Source organism: Palaemon carinicauda, chromosome 5, assembly GCF_036898095.1.
Source record: "Palaemon carinicauda isolate YSFRI2023 chromosome 5, ASM3689809v2, whole genome shotgun sequence".
NCBI classification, from domain to species: Eukaryota; Metazoa; Arthropoda; class Malacostraca; order Decapoda; family Palaemonidae; genus Palaemon; species Palaemon carinicauda.
Genome location: NC_090729.1, coordinates 137,082,657 through 137,100,582, shown reverse-complemented (window position 1 = coordinate 137,100,582; position 17,926 = coordinate 137,082,657). Strand labels below are relative to the sequence as shown.

The following is a 17,926-nucleotide window of genomic DNA, read 5'->3' as shown; positions in this document are numbered from 1 at the left end:
CGTAAACATGACGATGGTGTTTGGGTATGAAATTACTTCCGATTGAAAATCTTTATTTTCTTCTGAACAATAGATTATACAAGAATCTGGATTCACAATTATAATAAACAGAGAAGGGAAAATAAGTTAATTTTGTAATTAATGTCGCTAGTCTCGTTTGTACGTTGACAGATTTATTGAATATCTGCTTATTTCACAAGTCTTTTGATTCTTTGATGGCAACATCCTTCCTTGATTCAGGCTCAAAAAACAAACGTCGAACTATAAACAACCTCAATCCCTCTCTTACCAGGTATTATAATTGCTTCAGATATGATAAAGTTCACAAAAATCATCGTCCCTTTCATTCCAGAATTAACTAGCATTTGCATAAGATATATTGTTTGAATGTACATACGATTCTTTTTACATTTGAAATTCCTCTACATCTTATATATATACATATATATATATATATATATATATATATATATATATATATATATATATATATATATATATATATGGTGATTAAATAGGTTGCAAAGCACAAAAAAACTTAGGCCTACCCACTATTTTATTACCATCTATTTGTAGTTGATTGCCATAGCTTCCATTTATTCAATTTATTTTTGCTCTCCGAAACACCTCCCAATAAATTGTTGATTAGTCACGGCTGGAAGCGAACAACTGAACGCGTACCCCTTCAGGAACTGATGAAAAATGGTGTAATCTTGGGTGAAGACTCTCTAACCACCGCGATTTTTTAAAACATGAAACATAGTCTGGCGGCAACTGCAGCGGTTGGGGGCTTCCTGCGCCTCCTATCTGGCCACCTACATAAGATACCTAAGGTCTCAATTTGCCGCGGGAGCCTCTTCTCGCTAACCGCGCCGCTAGCCGCGCTTGGTATGGCCGGGCCCTAAGGGCTCGGCCAGACCAAGCGCAATGAGCGGCGAGGTTAGCGGCATGACTCGGGCGGCAAGCCAGCGACTAAATGTTGGGTGGTCACACCGGAACCGCCACACCTCTCTTGCCTCCTCACTCCCAGCTTTCGAAGATAGCCTTCCTCGTCAACATGACGATGGTGTTTGAGTAGGAAATTACTTCCGATTGAAAATCGTTATTTTAATCTGAACTATAAATTACACAAGAGTCTGGATTCACGATTTTAATAAACAGAGAAGGGAAAATATGTTAATTTTGAAATTAATGTTGCCAGTCTCGTTTGTACGGCGACAGATTTAATGAATATCTGCATATTTCACAAGTCTTTTGATTCTTTAATGGCAACAACCTTCCTGGATTCAGGCTCAAAAAACAAACGTCGAACTATAGACAACCTCAATCTCTCTCTTACCAGGTATTATAATTGCTTCAAATATGATAAAGTTCACGAAAAATCAGTCCCTTCCATTCCAGAATTAACTAGCATTTGCATAAGATATATTGTTTAAATGTACATACGATTCTTTTCACATTTGGAATTTCTCTATATCTTATATATATATATATATATATATATATATATATATATATATATATATATATATATATATATATATATATATAAACTAAATGGTGATTAAATAGGTTGCAAAGCACAAAAAGGCGTAGGCCTACCCACTATCTTATTACCGTCCATTTGCAGTTGATTGCCATATCTTTCATTTATTTAATTTATTTTTGCTCTCCGAAACATCTCTCAATAAATTGTTAATTAGTTATGGCTGGAAACGAACGACTGAACGCGTACCCCTTCAGGAACTGATGAAAAATGGCGTAATCTTGGGTGAAGACGCTCGTACCGCCGCGATTTTTTATAACATGAAACTGAAGAAAAACAAATCAGCTGGACTAGATGAGATACACTCAAGGATTATCAAGGAGGCGGGAGATGTGCTTGTAGAACCACTGAAGATATTGTTTGAATGTTCTTTTGAGAGTGGACAGTTACCTACCGATTGGAGGTTAGCATGTATAACAGTTATTTTTAAGATTGGTAAACGAAGTGATCCAGGTAATTACAGGCCTGTTAGCCTAACCAGTATTATTTGTAAACTTATGGAGTCAATAATTTGTCATATGAAACAGAATTCTTATTTTAGTAACAAGGAATTCGGATTCCTCTCTGGACGCTCTACAGTTCTTCAACTGATTAAAGTATTAGATGATTGGACCCAAGCTCTGGATGAGGGAGATGCGGTGGATATTATATATTGCGATTTTATGAAAGCTTTTGACAAAGTACCTCACAGAAGACTTGTTGAGAAAGTGAAAAGCTATAGTATAGGCATAGTATTTTTGAATTGGATTGAGGCCTTCCTGAGCTCTAGAAAGCAGTGTGTGGTAGTTAACGGGCAAAAGTCAGAGGGGCACAATGTAATGAGTGGAGTCCCCCAAGTGTCAGTATTGGGACCATTGCTATTTGTCTTATATATAAACGATCTGCCGGACGTATTGAAAAATGATAGTGAATTGTATTTGTATGCTGATGACACAAAGATGTATAGACCAATCAAGAAAAAAGATGATACTAAGTTTTTGCAAGAGGACCTCATCTGTATGAGGCAGTGATCTGACCAGTGGTTATTGAGTTTTCATCCAAAGAAATGTAAATCTATGAGAATTGGCAGATCTGAAGTGTCCTATGGAAATTACTATATGAAAGAACAGTTATTAGAAGTTGAACATGAAAAAGATCTTGGGGTCATAATTGATAATAGGTTAAACTTTTCTGAGCACCTCAATAAGAAAATAAATATGGCTAACAAGATAACAGGACTTATCAGGAGAACATTTGTATCTTTGGATGAGGTGATATTTAAGCAACTATATGTGGCACTGGTCAGACCAAACCTAGAGTATGCAAATCAAGCATGGGCCCCATACCTGGTGAAGGACATAGAGGCTATAGAAAATGTACAGAGGAGAGCCACCAAATTAGTTCCAACACTGAAGAATTTAAGTTATGAAGAGCGCCTCAGGAAATTGAAGATACCCACACTGGCTTACAGACGGGCGAGGGGAGACATGTTGGAGACTTTCAAAATCCTGTCCGGCGGGTATGATCCAGAAGTATGCCAAGGACTGTTCATGTTAAGAGAAAGCGATAGAACAAGAGGACATTCCAAGAGCATTTTTAAGAAAAGAACAAGACTGGAAAAAAGAATTGGAACATGCTGCCACAATTTGTTGTTGACTCACAGTCTACTTGGAAATTTGAAAACAATATAGATAAGGCATGGAGGGATCAAGATTTACTTTATAATTATAGTGCTACAATATATTACAGTAAGGTTATTTATAATATAGCCACCACCACCACCAGTGCAGTCACCAACCTAGTAAATCATTCCAAGCTGGATGTACAGGCTTAACAGCCTCTTTCAGAACATCAACTGTAAAAAACTGTAAGAAACTGTATAGTCTGGCGGCAACTGCAGCGGCTTGAGGCTTCCCGCACCTCCTATCTGGCCACCCACATATGATACCTAAGGTTTCAATTTGCCACGGGAACCTCTTGCTGCTAACCTCGCCGCTAGTTGCGCTTGGTCTGGCCGGGCCCTAAGGCTTTTGCAGTGCGTATCTACGCTGTGATGTCATGAGCATGGTGTACGTTATTGTCAACAAGTTTAGTTGATTTAGAATAGTTTTCCCAATATTTTTGTAAAGAAAACTTGATATAGGAGAGAACGTTTAAGGGGGTAACTACAGTCTTAGGAGAGAGCCTAAAAAACAAAAGGAAGAAAAAAAAAAGAGTGAAGAAAAACTCTTCACTGTGGACACCTTAAGATATCAGAAAAATCAGGATGGATATTTTAGAACCTGGCAGCAATTGAGAAATTCAGGCCTAATTTCACTATATTGGGAGATAATTTTGACCCGTAAACTCTGTGTACCAGGAATAAAAACCCTCAGAGCTCCCTTGAAAATTAACGTAAAAGGATAATTTAGTACCCAAAATGCTCCTTTTAATTAAATATATCACATGATACAAAAATCCATAGCTTTTAGAACTATATCAGGTCATAAATGTTCAAAATGTTAACAGAAATCGAGAGAATGAATAATGATTTATTTCATAAAGAAAAATGGTCAGAATCAAACGATGTTAAATAATAAATGGCTTATAATGATAATAAGTGTCGGGAATTTTCGAACTGATCACTCGAAATTCCCGCCATTTAACTCCACCTACGTTACGTCAAATTGGAGGGAGGGTTGAGAGAACTCGCGGGCGAATGAATGTGGTTTAAGACGAGACTGTTTTAGAACCTAGAGAGCAACCGCCTGGTAGGGAAGGCGCTGAGGTTAAAGAAATCGAGCATTTGTAATTTATGATTCAGAAATTTAATGTCATTTTATTGTAACATGACGAAAACATCCTATGTAGAAATTTAGGTTCAGAAAAACCGCGGGAACAAGGTGTCGTCGGGGGTGGAGAGCTTAGCTCTGCCTCTTTTGTCCGACGTCCTCAGCAAAGATAAGTCATTATTTTAATTGTTCTCTCCTCTTTACCTCGTGTACCAGGTTGGTTGTAGTATAAGTTTGTGTGCAAGACGTTTAGTTTTTATATCGCAGTTTAACGTAGAGATCCTTGTGGGGATCTGAATCCTTAGTTAAATAAGAATAGGGATATTTGGTGTGTGATTCGTTGTGCATTGAATTCGAATTGGCACTATTTTCAGTTTGTTAATGAATCCGGTGTGTACTTTGTGCTTGAAGAGCACGTGTTACATTACAAAGAGTCAGCCTTGTTTTTCATTAAGTCTTGTGAATGCTTAAGGATGTTTGTCTTTATCAGAGTTTATTTTTGTAATAAAATTGTAAATTTTATAGCTGTATTTTAGTTAACTCCTGAAGGGTTTTGGGGAGTATTGCCTCTTCAAGGCCTTGCGATCCGCCCAGTACATCGGGCAGATTTAATAAACTGGTGAAATTCACAACAATAAGGAGCAGATAAACACTATATAATCAATACAATAAGCATTTTATAACATTCTATGCATATAGGAAATTACTGTAAATTTTAATAAAAACCATATTTTCATAATGCCAGCTTTTAATCATCACTAATTGGTGTGTAAATTGATTGTAATGATTTTCTTTTGTATTATAATTTAGTTTTGTTGAGTCATAGAGTACAGCTGTTCTAGCCCAGGTTAGGTATACTAACTGTGAGGTATAAGAGACAGACCATAGTCGAGTGAGGCTTTATTTTCGAGACGGGTTGAATACATTGACCTGTGCGGACGGAATTGTAGTGACCTGGGTAGGTGACTGTCCGGCCGCAATTACGGGCTGCCAATGCAAGAGCCTGTATCTTGCAGAAAACAAGGCAATCTCAACATACAGACAGACTGTCCGACCGCGAACAGGTGAGAAGTGCAGGGCATTTGTGTTTTCTTACATTGACTGTGATTAGTATAAAAGCTTCCGCTTGACATATAACAATGACTCTAACATAAAAATGAAGGGTAGGTGTTTCTGTGCATAAATGCATAAACAATATTTACAGGGTATTTACACAGAATATGTACAAAGGTAAAAGGAGTGCTACAAATATTGTAGGACGTTGTTTTTACAACTACTCCCCCCTCCAAGACGATTATTAAAAAGGGAACATTTCAATGATTGTATGAAAAGGACAAATGGGTCAACATAAATATGCATTTCAATCTCTGTAGCGAGACGGGGGTTGCAGGCGGCCCCTTTGTCAGGAAACTAGGACTGGAGGGCTGTTACACTCGATACTAGGTTACAGGATGCTGCTGTGAAGAATTTTTCTTCACTCTTATTCTTCCCTTTGTAGTTAACCCTTCAACTTTCGCTCCCACACTTACTTTGTTTTCTTTACTTAAACATCGGGAAAACTATTTTAGACTAACTAAACTGGTTGACTATAGCGTACTCCATGTTTGTGACGTCACAGCGTAGAAACTCACAGCAAAAGCCTTACCCCGGCATATGATGATTCTTTCCTCAAACTACGTGTGTCGAGATAAATTATTACACTGGTTTTGAATATAATTTTATTACTACTGACTTGAATGCAGCTTTTATCTCTTAGTACTAATTCAAGTCTGTTAATTTTAAGATGTATGCCCATCTTACCAGCCCATTGCTAACTGATCATTAAGATATTAATTTTTAGCAAGCCACAATAGGCAAGATTATTGTATATGTATATTCCCTTAGAGCAGCAAGATTTCTCTAAGTATTTTGTACAAAATCCTGCCTCCTACTCACTCCTTACAACGTTGCATTGTCCTGCCCTAAAGTCCCAATATGGCACCTCAATTGTGTTATTCTACGCACCACGACCATCACCTGTTTTGGAAGGCGAAGACAGGTGAAACCACGCGACCCAGGGGTCGGCACATTCGTGCACGAGCAGCTGTTGTGACAGGCTGACCGACCTGGTCAGTCAATCTGCGTACCTCTTGCTCACCCCCAAACTCGACTCCCACCAAACAGGAGAAGATGAGCCTGGTAAACCCTATCTACCAAAAGTGAGGATTCAAGGGGTGGGCCACTCAAGGGGGCAAACTGTGCAACCTATTCGGTCAACGGCAATTTAATCCAACAAGCAGTAACAGCCATTTGAGGACAAGGGCTGTCTTCCAAGTAAAGAGTGCAGGTAAAACACACGGCCCCTAGTTTTCCCCCATTTTAGCTTAGACTAATTTTTACTTGATTTAGGTTTAGCTGTTTTTTTTTTTTTTTTTTTTTACATATTTCGGGCTATGTGCCCGGAATTGTGTATAGATTTTACATATAACTTTTGCTTCAGAAACTAGCACAGTCTTGGGTCACAGGGCCACTTCAACCATTAATTATTGCAAAAGACCACTAGTCTAAGCAACCATATTTTTTATTATTTCTCATTTCTTTTTATTACATTTTGTGTTTGATCCTCTTTACTTGATGTTAAGATTTCCGTTCTTTCAATGTAAATTTGTTTAATAAAGCAAGATTGGGTTAATTACACCTTTGTGTTTTTACTCCATCATTCATTTGGTTATCTTTATTATGAATGTATAATCCCAGGACAGTATACCCGATATATTGGAAGGAGTAGTAAGTCCAAGTAACTTATGAGTAATAGTGAGTTAGCGAGTGACTTAGTATTTACTATCTATGCTTCGAAGGTAAAAATCCATATCTTTAACTTTTACTTTACAATACCTCACTGCTCCCATTCATTACCATTGTTTCAATAACTACTTAACGTAAAATTCCTGTCCAGCATCTCACTGGGGTCCCTGGGACGGAGCCAAAACAGAGCCTAAGAGTGTAGATGACCCTAGACCTGACAAAGCTAGAGTAGGCCATCAAATTACTTTTATTTCACGTGTGTAATTTCCAGGCCTCTGGACAGAGTATAGTTTTTTTTTTATTTAGAGTGAAGGTTCGTGAAGTAAGTCATCAAAGTTATTCGCAGGGTGTTTGTGCCTTGAGTGATAGCACTCCTTTTCCCCTCCTGCTGATCTTTGCTAAACTGACGTAGGGAGACTTTCCCTGAGCAACAAGTTCCCTCTCAACAATTAAACAAAAAATACAATTTTCTCCAGGGGGTTCGACTCCTGGTTGTGGTTTCTTTGAACTGCGTCTGGTCGGGCTTCTTGCATCCTCTATTTGTTTGTTTTAGGAAGGCACTCATGGGCGCCACCCTTGCTGCTCGTGTACATCGATGCCGCTTTCTATATGAGCAGGCTTTAATCTATCCACGGTCAGCTGGTCTTCTGCTCCACGGACCATGATTTTAAATGGCTTCTTCATTCTCTCCAGGATGCGATAGGGCCCTTTGTAAGGACGTGAGAGTAGGGGTTGTTGAACATCCTGCCTGATATCCAGCGAAGCAGGCCTGAAATGCTCTGTCCTGTCCATGTAGGTTTTGTAGCATGGCGTGAATTTTCCTGCCCTTTCACGTAGGTGGGCGAGGCTGACGTCTTTGGTGTCTGGATTGGAGGGGAAGAACTTGTCAGGGACCATGAGTGTCTCCCCATAGACTTTTTCTGCCGAAGAGGCCTTGCCGTTTGCATTCAGGGCCGTTCGAAGACCGAGGAGGACCCAGGGAAGGTTCTTGACCCAATATTCGTCTGTGCATTAGGCCATTAAGGCAGCCTTCAGGGACCATTGGCTTCTTTCGACCATGCCGTTGGCAGCGGGGTTGTAGGCCATCATGCTGTGCAGGTTGGTCCCCATCAGGCTTACGAGAGATGCCCACAGGTCAGAGATGAATGCGGGACCTCTGTCGGTTGTCATGTCATCCAGGACCCCGAAACAGCTGACCCAGCTGGAGAGAAGGGTCTGGGCACAGGCGGCTAATGATGCTTCGGTGATGGGAGTCACCTCTGGCCATCTCATTGAACGGTTGATGATTGTGAGGAGGTACCTGGTGTCCCCCGAGGGTGGTAAGGGCCCCACGATGTGTATGTGGATGTGTCCGTACCGTCGTTTGGGTGAGGGAAACTGCCAACTCCTGACTCGGTGTGACGGCCGACCTTGCTGGTTTGACAGGCCGTGCATACACGATATCACTCGCGTGCGTCCTTCCAGATCCCTGGCCACACGAACTTGTTGGTCATCAGCTTGGTGGTAGTCCTTGATGAGGGGTGCTATAGGTCGAGGATGACATCGAATACCAACCTTCGTCTCGATGGAGGGATGAAAGGTCGAATGCGGCCTGTGCTGGTATCACAGAGCAGAGTGGGACCGTTAGGATGTAACTTGACATCCTCCTATTGAAGGGAGGTCGAGGAGGATCTTGCGTCTGCTGTTGCGGAGCCAGTCGTTTGTTTCTGGGCGATGTCCTCGTAGTCCACCCCGATATGGATGGAGTTGATACCAATTCTTGACAGAGTGTCAGCCACTGGATACTTTCTCCCTGGGATGTAGCTGATAGTGCAGCTGAACTTGGAGATGGCTGCCAGATGTCGTTGCTGTTGGGTGGACCATACGTCCCCGTGCTTGGTGAAAGCATGGACCAGAGGCTGGTGGTCTGTCTGGATTGTGAATGAGGTTCCCTCCAGCAAGTATTTAAAATGTCTGACGGCGTGGTATACTATCAGAAGCTCGTGGTCAAAAGTGCTGCAGCGAGTCACAGGTGGTTTTAACATCTTGCGGAAGAAGGCACGTCATTGATCACCTGCTCCAGGACGGCACTACAGGCAATGTTACTGGCGTCCGTAGTTAACCTCAGGGGGGCCCCAGGGTCCGGGTAGGCCAGGGTTGTGGCCTTGCAGAGGCAATCTTTGTTTGCATGAAGGCTTCTCGTTGAAGGGGACCCCACTGTAGCTTTTTCAGTTTCCTCTTCAGGACGTTGAGAAGCGGGGTCATCGCACCGGCGATGTTGGGTAGAAACCTCCGGTAGTAGTTTGCCATGCCGATGAATTCCTGGAGGGACTTCACGGAGTTGGGTGTCGAGAACTTGTTTATGGAATCCACCTTTGACATCACAGGTTGCACGCCCTTTTCTGAGAGTTCGCACCCCAGGAACTCCACCTTCTCAGCCCAGAAAGTACATTTGTCGCAGCGTATCACGAAGCCATTCTCCTGCAATCGCTTCAGAATGATCCTCACGTGCCCCAAGTGTTCCTTTCGTGTCTTGGAGAACACGAGGATGTCGTCAACATAGACGGCGCAGAAGGGAAAGTCCCCCAAAATGCTGTCCATCAGACGCTGGAAAGTCACCCCAGCATTTCTCAAGCCGAACGTCGAGTAGGAGAAGACATAGGACCCGAAGGGGGTGAAGAGGGCTGTCTTTGGGATGTCGTTGAGGTGCATGGGAACTTGAAAGTAGGACTTTCAGAGGTTAATCTTGGAGGAAATAGAGGCCCCATGTAGGGCTCCGGTGAGATCCGGCATGTTGGGCAATGGCTAGTGGTCAGGTATCGTGGCCAGATTGAGGTGTCTATAATCACCGCAGAGCCTCTTACTCCAGTCTGGTTTCTTGACCCTGTGCAACGGAGAAGCCCAGGGGCTGGAAGCCTTTTTGTAGATTCCCATGCGCTTCATCTCCTGGTAGGCGCGCTTGGCATCCTGAAGCTTCTGCGGAGGGAGGCGTCGGAACCTGCTGTGGGTTGGGGCACCAGTCGTAGAGATAGGGTGGAATATCCCATGTTTGGCTGAGATGCCCTCCAATTGGTGGAGCTCGGGTTTGAAACATTCCGGGAATTCCTGTAGCAGATGGCCGTATACGTGGGGCATGACAGGGCACACCCTTGGGAGGCTGAGCCCACTGGAGAGATGGTGGGACTGGTAGGTCCCCTGGTCCACTAGTCGTTTGCGATGTACGTCTACCAGCAGTCCGTGGTGAGCGAGGAAGTCGGCGCCCAGGAGGGGCCCTTTGATGTCTGCAATCAGGAAAGGCCAGCTGTAGTTGTGGCTCATGATGGATATCTCCAGCATCCTCGTCCCATAACAGGTGATGGGGCTGCCGTTCATAGCAACCAAAGCGGCCCTGTCGTCTGATGGGAGGCCATGGTCGTCCTTTGGGGGCGAGATCGTGACACTGTAGCACCAGTATCCACCAGGAACCTTTTTTCCTGATTCGAAGTCGAGGATGTAGAAGACCATGTGATTGGGCCTCACCTGCTCCACGGTTGCTTGTAGGCATGGTTGCCCACCTAGTTTTTTGAATGGGCGCATTGTTGGACACACTTCCGCACCTCTCTCCCACAGACTCTGTGGAAGTAGCACCATCTGGGAAGGTCGGGGCCCTTGTGGTAGTGGTCCTCTTGTCATTACCCTTGCTCCTACTGGCGTCGCTGCTGCTGTTGGTGCGGTGGGGGCTGTGGGCAGGAGTACTTGGATCTTCCGCCGTGGATCACATGACCCCTACATCGTCTGGCTACGCCGGGTACTCATCTGTCTTCTCTGTGGCGGCGTTGATGGAGGTGATGGCGGCGTATCTGGCAGCCTGGGCTGCCAGGTGGAGTTTGTCGGCCTTTGCAACCATCAATGACATTTCCAGGTCCTCAGCGCCCTCCACGTGGACGCGGATGCTTCGGGGAAGGTGACGGAGAAAAACCTCCCTTTATAGGCTTATCTCCCTAGGCCGTCCTTTCGCTGTCGAGCTTGTTCAGCTGGAAGAGGTCCCAGGCTGCTGAGGGGCAGATGTCACAGAGGGCCATTGTCATTATGTCGAGGGCGCGCTGGGCCCTCAGGGGTACCGGGAGAACATAGACCTCCGTCAGTTCATTTTTAAGGGGACCGTCTGCCATGCCATGAATTTTATTTTTTGAATTATTCAAAATACACAATTTCTATATATGTTTTAGTCATATATGATACTTTCATCATATATAATTTTCAAGTCATTTGATAAAAAACCTTTTGATATATTAGCAAAAATCAGGATTAAAAAAAAATTAGGTACATTTTTCTCCACTAATATGACATCAATTATTTTGAAAATCATGCCATCAAAACGTCTTTATAATTCGAATAATTCTGTATGACAGATTTTTTATTTTCCTTTTTCTTTTTTTCTAATGAATTTTTTTTCTTAATCTTCATCGTCTAGACGTAAAATGTTCATGAAAAAAAAGAGAAACAGGAAAATAAAAATTCTGGTACATGAAATATTGGGAATTTTATTCCTCTTTTCAATGATATCTTTCTCTCTAAAATCGAACAATAAATAAGTGAGAAAAATGTACCTAAGTGTGAATAAGTATGTTTTCAAGTTATGAGCTCCTAAAGATTTGCAATAAATTTTTGTTTCTTTTCATAAAGAAATCAAGATAACATTATTATGAAAACCTTAGTTTGTAGTTTTATTGTTTATCTCTACATAAACGCATCCTAAACGAGGTATTTAAACCCTAAGTTTACTATTACACTTGGCGTAAGGGTGTCATGAGTTGCCAGTGGCCTCTCATTGTTGCTAGAGTTTTAGTTAGCATGTTTCAAACTTTGTATTCTTATTCATGTTTCCCTCTCTTCTTGGTTCTTTTTTTTTTTTTTTTTTTTTTTTTTGCTCTCTGCTTACTTTTTATTATTTCTATGGCCTTAGGTAGCATTGGCCTAGCTTTAAAATTCTCGAGAACGTTGTGAAAACAGAATGTACATACGAACTGCAAGTAAACAAACACATGCATCATAACTTCTATACGTCTTTGGAAACTCTGGCCGCTGCTCTCGTAGCTCATAGTTTTCATTCACCTACCCTCTACTAATACCTTCCATTTATGCCAGATGTATGAGATTTCGAATCATAAGTGAAAAAATTGCTATATATACCAAAATAAACACAAACACTATTCTGTCAAGTTCAGTCATGCAGACGACGTCATCATTTAAAGACCGCTATATCTTCATCATTTGTAAAAATAATTGGCTGAAACTTTTGGAGAGCATGTACATTATGTTTTGCAGACATAAAAGCAATAAAACTATTCCTCAATTTCTGAAAGTTGGTATGTCAAAACACCATGGCAGACGGTCCCCTTAAGGTCGCTCTACCTCATGGGTCCCGGCCTCTGTTTCAGCAATACCATCACCATGTCTGATTTTTTCAATTCGTCAGTGATGTTAGCCAACCTGAAGAGGGACTCGGCAAGCTTAAGCCATACCGTCGCTACATCCGGTGTGAATGGAGGCAGCTGTACATTCTGTCCCATCGACATTTGAGTGGCCGTTTGTGTTGTTTGCGTGAATACTGCGCCGTGCCCTTCAGTTGCGAGAGGCGAGGTACTATCAACTTCTGAATCTCTCATCTGATCTCACACTACTAAACTCAGTAGTGAGTCGTATTTGGTCCGCTAACGGAGCAGCCGAGTAGTCGCTAATTGCCATGGAAAAATCTGCGTTTGGAAACACCAGAACGCAAAATGATTTGCGCTGTAATGAGTTTGTTAGTGGCGTTGGGGTATGTGGAGTTGCAAGCCCAAACGATTTATTGAAATCGTCGTCATAAGTCCATTAAGGGAAACTCAGTAGCAAAATGTGGCTAACACCAAAACTCAAAATAACTTGCGCCACGATGAGTCTGTTAATGGCGTTGAGGTGAATGGAGTCGCGAGCCCAAATGATTTCTTTGGAAATCGCCATTGTAAGTCTGGTAAAGGGAAAACTCCGGGGTCAACAGTTGTGAGGTATGAGAGACAGACCATAGTCGAGTGATGTTTTATTTCCGAGATGGGTCGAATACTTTGACCTATGCGGACGGAATTGTAGTGACCTGGGTAGGTGACTGTCCGACCACAAACAGGTGAGAAATGCGGGGCATTTGTGTTTTCTTACATTGACTTTTTGGTTAATATAAAAGCCCACTCTTGACATATAATGTGTCTTACATAAAAATGAAGGGTAGGTGATTCTGCACCTAAATGCATAAACAATATTTACAGGGTATTTACGCAGAATATGTTCAGTTCCCTCCAGGAATTTAGAGAGAGACGGCTTCATCCATTAGTTCTATTGTGTGTAAAAGGTCTGGTAATATTGCAGTTCTATGTTTACACTTTACCAAATGAGAGCCCATTCATAGAGTAACGAATTTTCTGATTGGCTGGAGAAATGAATGCCATGCTTCTTCATGTGAGATTTTCTTTAGCTTATGTAACAATTCTGTAAACCAGTGGGCTCATAATTTATGTGAATAGCAGTTACAATAACAAATGAAAGGTGATAGTAAAACATAAAGGTAAGTTATAGTACTCTTACTTTAAAATATCAGGCAATAAAAACTGTAATCCGTCTTCAGCAATCGCCATCTATCACTTAGGAATAAGTTTGGCCGGAGCTAGTTTACTGATTTGTCGGAGTCTTATCAATAACTGCCCTAATTATTCTAGGTAATTTGAATTCACAGAAATTCAGAAATACGAATACACAATCATATTAAAAGACATTGAGTCATTTGTTATATTTTGGTGAATTTTGTGAAACATTTACAATATTACAATATTACTGGTCACGTGTCATATAGGGTCCATTCGTTGCCCCTTGCCATTTTTCTGGCGTGGACGTTGATTGCTCACCACTGGTCGTTACAACCAATCCATAATCGAGCGAGAGTCGTTCAGTATCTCCTTCGAATACGACCATGGTTAGCTCACACAAAATTTTCTCCCAGACCCCCAGTACCCCATAGAATGATCAACTTCATAACGATGTGATTTTAAATGCTCACCAATATAGTCCCCACTTATGGCTAGTGATACCATATAAATGATGGGGAGAGAGAATCGTTTTATAAAGATGTGTAGCCCTACCACCCCTGACTCCCAACAATTTTGTTCAAGTGCATGATTTGTTTTCAGTTTTCTTTATTTCATTTTCATCCTCGTCTCCCTTATTAGTGACTCGCCTAATGATAGTCTCATTGCAATGGCTATCTATTATCTTTATTTATTTATCTATTCCTGTATTTCTTTAACTATCAAATCACTTATTTATCAACCCATTTATTTGATTACTTATTCAATTATTTACTTTATTATTTATACCTTTTTTTCATTTTCTTGCCTACCGGGATATGGCAGATTTAATATGCAATGGACTTGGATTATATCCAAGTTGGTTTGATGAAGAGAAAATCAGTAAAAGTTACAATGAGTCATGGCTCATATCCTGAATTTTGTAACATACCAAACATGTTGGAATCCTAGATCAATAGGAGAGCGGCGGTGTCTATATCTTCTTCAAAGGCAAGCAGGGTTGATGAATTACAGTTTAAAGGTCAATTATGAATGTTAGAAACATAGGATATGAGTTTCCTGAAGTGGAATTAATTCCTGAATCAGTCCTCTATAGACTGCTTGTATTTGCGAAATTTCCCATCCAATCAGCTGGGAACTTGTTCTGTAGACGTAATTGCAAAGAGGTAGATCCTAGGTGTCCCCCAAAACTCCCCATCCGTTATCCACGCGGACAGTAAGGGTGTGAAGTATAAGGAAAAAATGTCAAAACACAGGCGGTGCCCGATCTAGGAACTTGTGACCTCTCTTATTAAAAACTCTTACTGTTAATTAAATATTGATAGGAATATTTACATATATAATGAGGAATATTTTTCTTTTTTACAGGCAGTAATTTAGTGTATGCCATAACTCTCTCTGCCTCTCTTTCTCTTCCTAACATGAAAAGAGTAATTCATGCGCTATATATATATATATATATATATATATATATATATATATATATATATATATATATATATATATATATATATATATATATAAGTTGCTTCAAGCTTTCCATTTCTGCAGATCAAAACATCAAATAACATTTTGGTGACAGCATAATGATAGACTGCTGGGACTAGAAATTTCTGAGTCCTGTGGTGTATCATGTTATCAACCTCTTGAAGATATGAGATTGAGCCGAGAGACTTGAGTATGCTATATATAACATCCAATTCTTACAGGAGGGGCCAATGGTGACTCATGAAGTTCAATAGCATAATTGAGGATATATTTGGCATCTTGATTGGCTCGTGAAGATCATGTGATCATTATGCAAGATGATGTCTATAAAGATCAAATACGGAATTATAGAATTTTTCTTGTCAAGTGGTATTCAAATGAAAAGGAATCATAGAAAAAGTTACATAACAAGTTTTATTCAACCAAATTAAAATGTTCAAGATTTCAGAAAGGAGTAAGATTATATATATATATATATATATATATATATATATATATATATATATATATATATATACATATATATATATATATATATATATATATATATATATATATATATATATATATATATATATATATATTTGTGTAATGCTACTAAAACTTAATTTTATTTTTCGTCTGTTATAAGATGTCATAAATCATAACAATTATGGAATGACCAATTTAGTTTAGGAAAACAAGTTTAAATTGAAAGTATAATGCTTATTGAAAATTAATTAAACTGTGTAACAGTAGACTAGAAAATAAGAAATAAAACATTGCATAATTTCTGGGTTTTGTGGCTTAAACTGACATAGGCTATTGATAAGACCGTGACCTTTTGATTAAAGATATCAGCGTAAATAGGACGAAGATTGATCAACCTTGTATCTAATTACACTTACTTATCTATAGGCCTACATTTAATTTTCCCATGAAAATATATATTGACTTATTATTTAATAACCTACTTATTGCCAACCGCGAAAGCGGGAAGGTATATATATATATATATATATATATATATATATATATATATATATATATATATATATATATATATATATATGTATATATATATATATATATATATGTATATATATATCGTTAATATTATCTCTTTGATGAAGAAAATAAGCAGCAATGATGATCTATTATGAGAATAAAATTAACAGAGGGATCCTCCGTAGCCAAACCTAGTCATAAGTTTTGAAACAGCACAGCATTACTTCTTGATTTATTTTATCTTTGTTGTCATATGTGATATGAAATTTTAAATACTCTAAACAAACAAGGTAAAACGACAGTGGAGGTCCTGTAGAGAGTGGGGATCCCCTGCTGTATGGGACTGGAAAAGCAGCCATCAAAAAAAAAAAAAAAAAGGTCTAAAGTCCCACATTTTAGTCAAATACAACCAGATTGAGCACTGAGGGAGATAATCGAACCCCTCAGTTCATTCATGGATTTATTTTCAATTTAAATGTGAAAAGTAAGCTCCATCAAATGACAGTCAGAAAACTAATATCTATGGTCAATGGTGCCTTGGGAAGTAACAGAACTCATTATCAGAAGGATAGAAATTTTCATAACGGGCAGTTTGAAAATAGGTCAAATCAGTAAAATATTTTAGTTTAAATACATTTATTACATATTTAGCATTCACAAAGTAATGTTAATATTACATAAATCTGAAAACATAATTGAAAGAATATAATGTATACACCCTCCAAACAATATCTATTATCGTGGTAAGATATTAAACCCTACCCCCTCCAAAAAAATACAAAATAAAACCAAAACGAACTGAAACTTTAATACTTCGTCCATCCACCGTTCCTGTCAATGACACCTCGTAGCCTATCTGGTATTGAAGCTACTTGATTGTTGACGATTTGAAGCCGCCTTCGTAAAGCTTCCCACTCTTTCTCTGCGTGCCTCATTAAGGGCCCGGCCAGACCAAGCGCGGCTAGCGGCGAGGTTAGCGGCAAGAGGTTATGGTGACAAATTGAAACCTTAGGTATCTTATGTAGGTGGCCAGATAGGAGGCGCGAGGCTTCCCGCGCCTCCTATCTGGCCACCTACATAAGATACCTAAGGTTTCAATTTGCCGCCATAACATCTTGCCGCTAACCTCGCCACGAGCCGCGCTTGGTCTGGCCGAGCCCTTAGGCCGACTCACACGACCTGTTTTCTTTCTGACAGGCTGGCCGTCGGTTAAGCGGCGTCTAGCTTTCTCACATTTATTCACGTTAGGCTGATGGCGGCCCTCGGTCGTCAGCTGTCCGAGTTGGCTCGGCTTTCTTTCAAAGAAACCTCGGCTGGTTTGACGGCCGTTAGCCACCCGTCTCAACCAACGGGTGGATGATGTTTCGTGTGAACGAGGACCTGCATCGTACCCATTCATTTCGTGGCCTACGACCCTGACTTTTCCTCATAGTACAGGGTCATGGAAATTAGATAGTTTATTGTTGACATTATGTATGAGAGGTTAATTGAACTTTTTCAGGGGTATGAGGAGATGTTTGACATGGCAAACAAGATGTATAGAAATAATTTACATAAAGAAAAGATATGGAAAATGACTGGAGAGGCATTAAATAAAACTGGTGAGTTTATCATAATTTTAGTATTCTTGGCATAGTGCATAAAGTATAATGAAGTTGCATAACTTATTTTATCAACACAGTTATCAACCAACATCTTATAGTGTCAAAATTATCGTAATTTACTTGGGCCTCACGTGACAGTCTAAGTAAACAATGAAAACCGCGAGCGGGTAAATGGATACAGAATGCCTCGTGTGA

General features: G+C 40.2%; 1 protein-coding gene across 1 annotated transcript; it reads left to right on the top strand.

Annotated features, from left to right (window-relative positions):
* Positions 1 to 2,601: 2,601 nt before the first annotated feature.
* LOC137641161 (uncharacterized) lies at positions 2,602 to 3,216 on the top strand. The gene has a single exon (XM_068373602.1). It carries the CDS (start codon positions 2,602 to 2,604, stop codon positions 3,214 to 3,216), a length of 615 nt encoding a protein of 204 aa, XP_068229703.1.
* Positions 3,217 to 17,926: the final 14,710 nt, after the last annotated feature.

What these genes read in the sequence shown, in the direction of transcription:
- LOC137641161 (XM_068373602.1), top strand. Translation starts at nt 2,602, where the DNA reads ATGAGAATTGGCAGATCTGAAGTGTCCTATGGAAATTACTATATGAAA.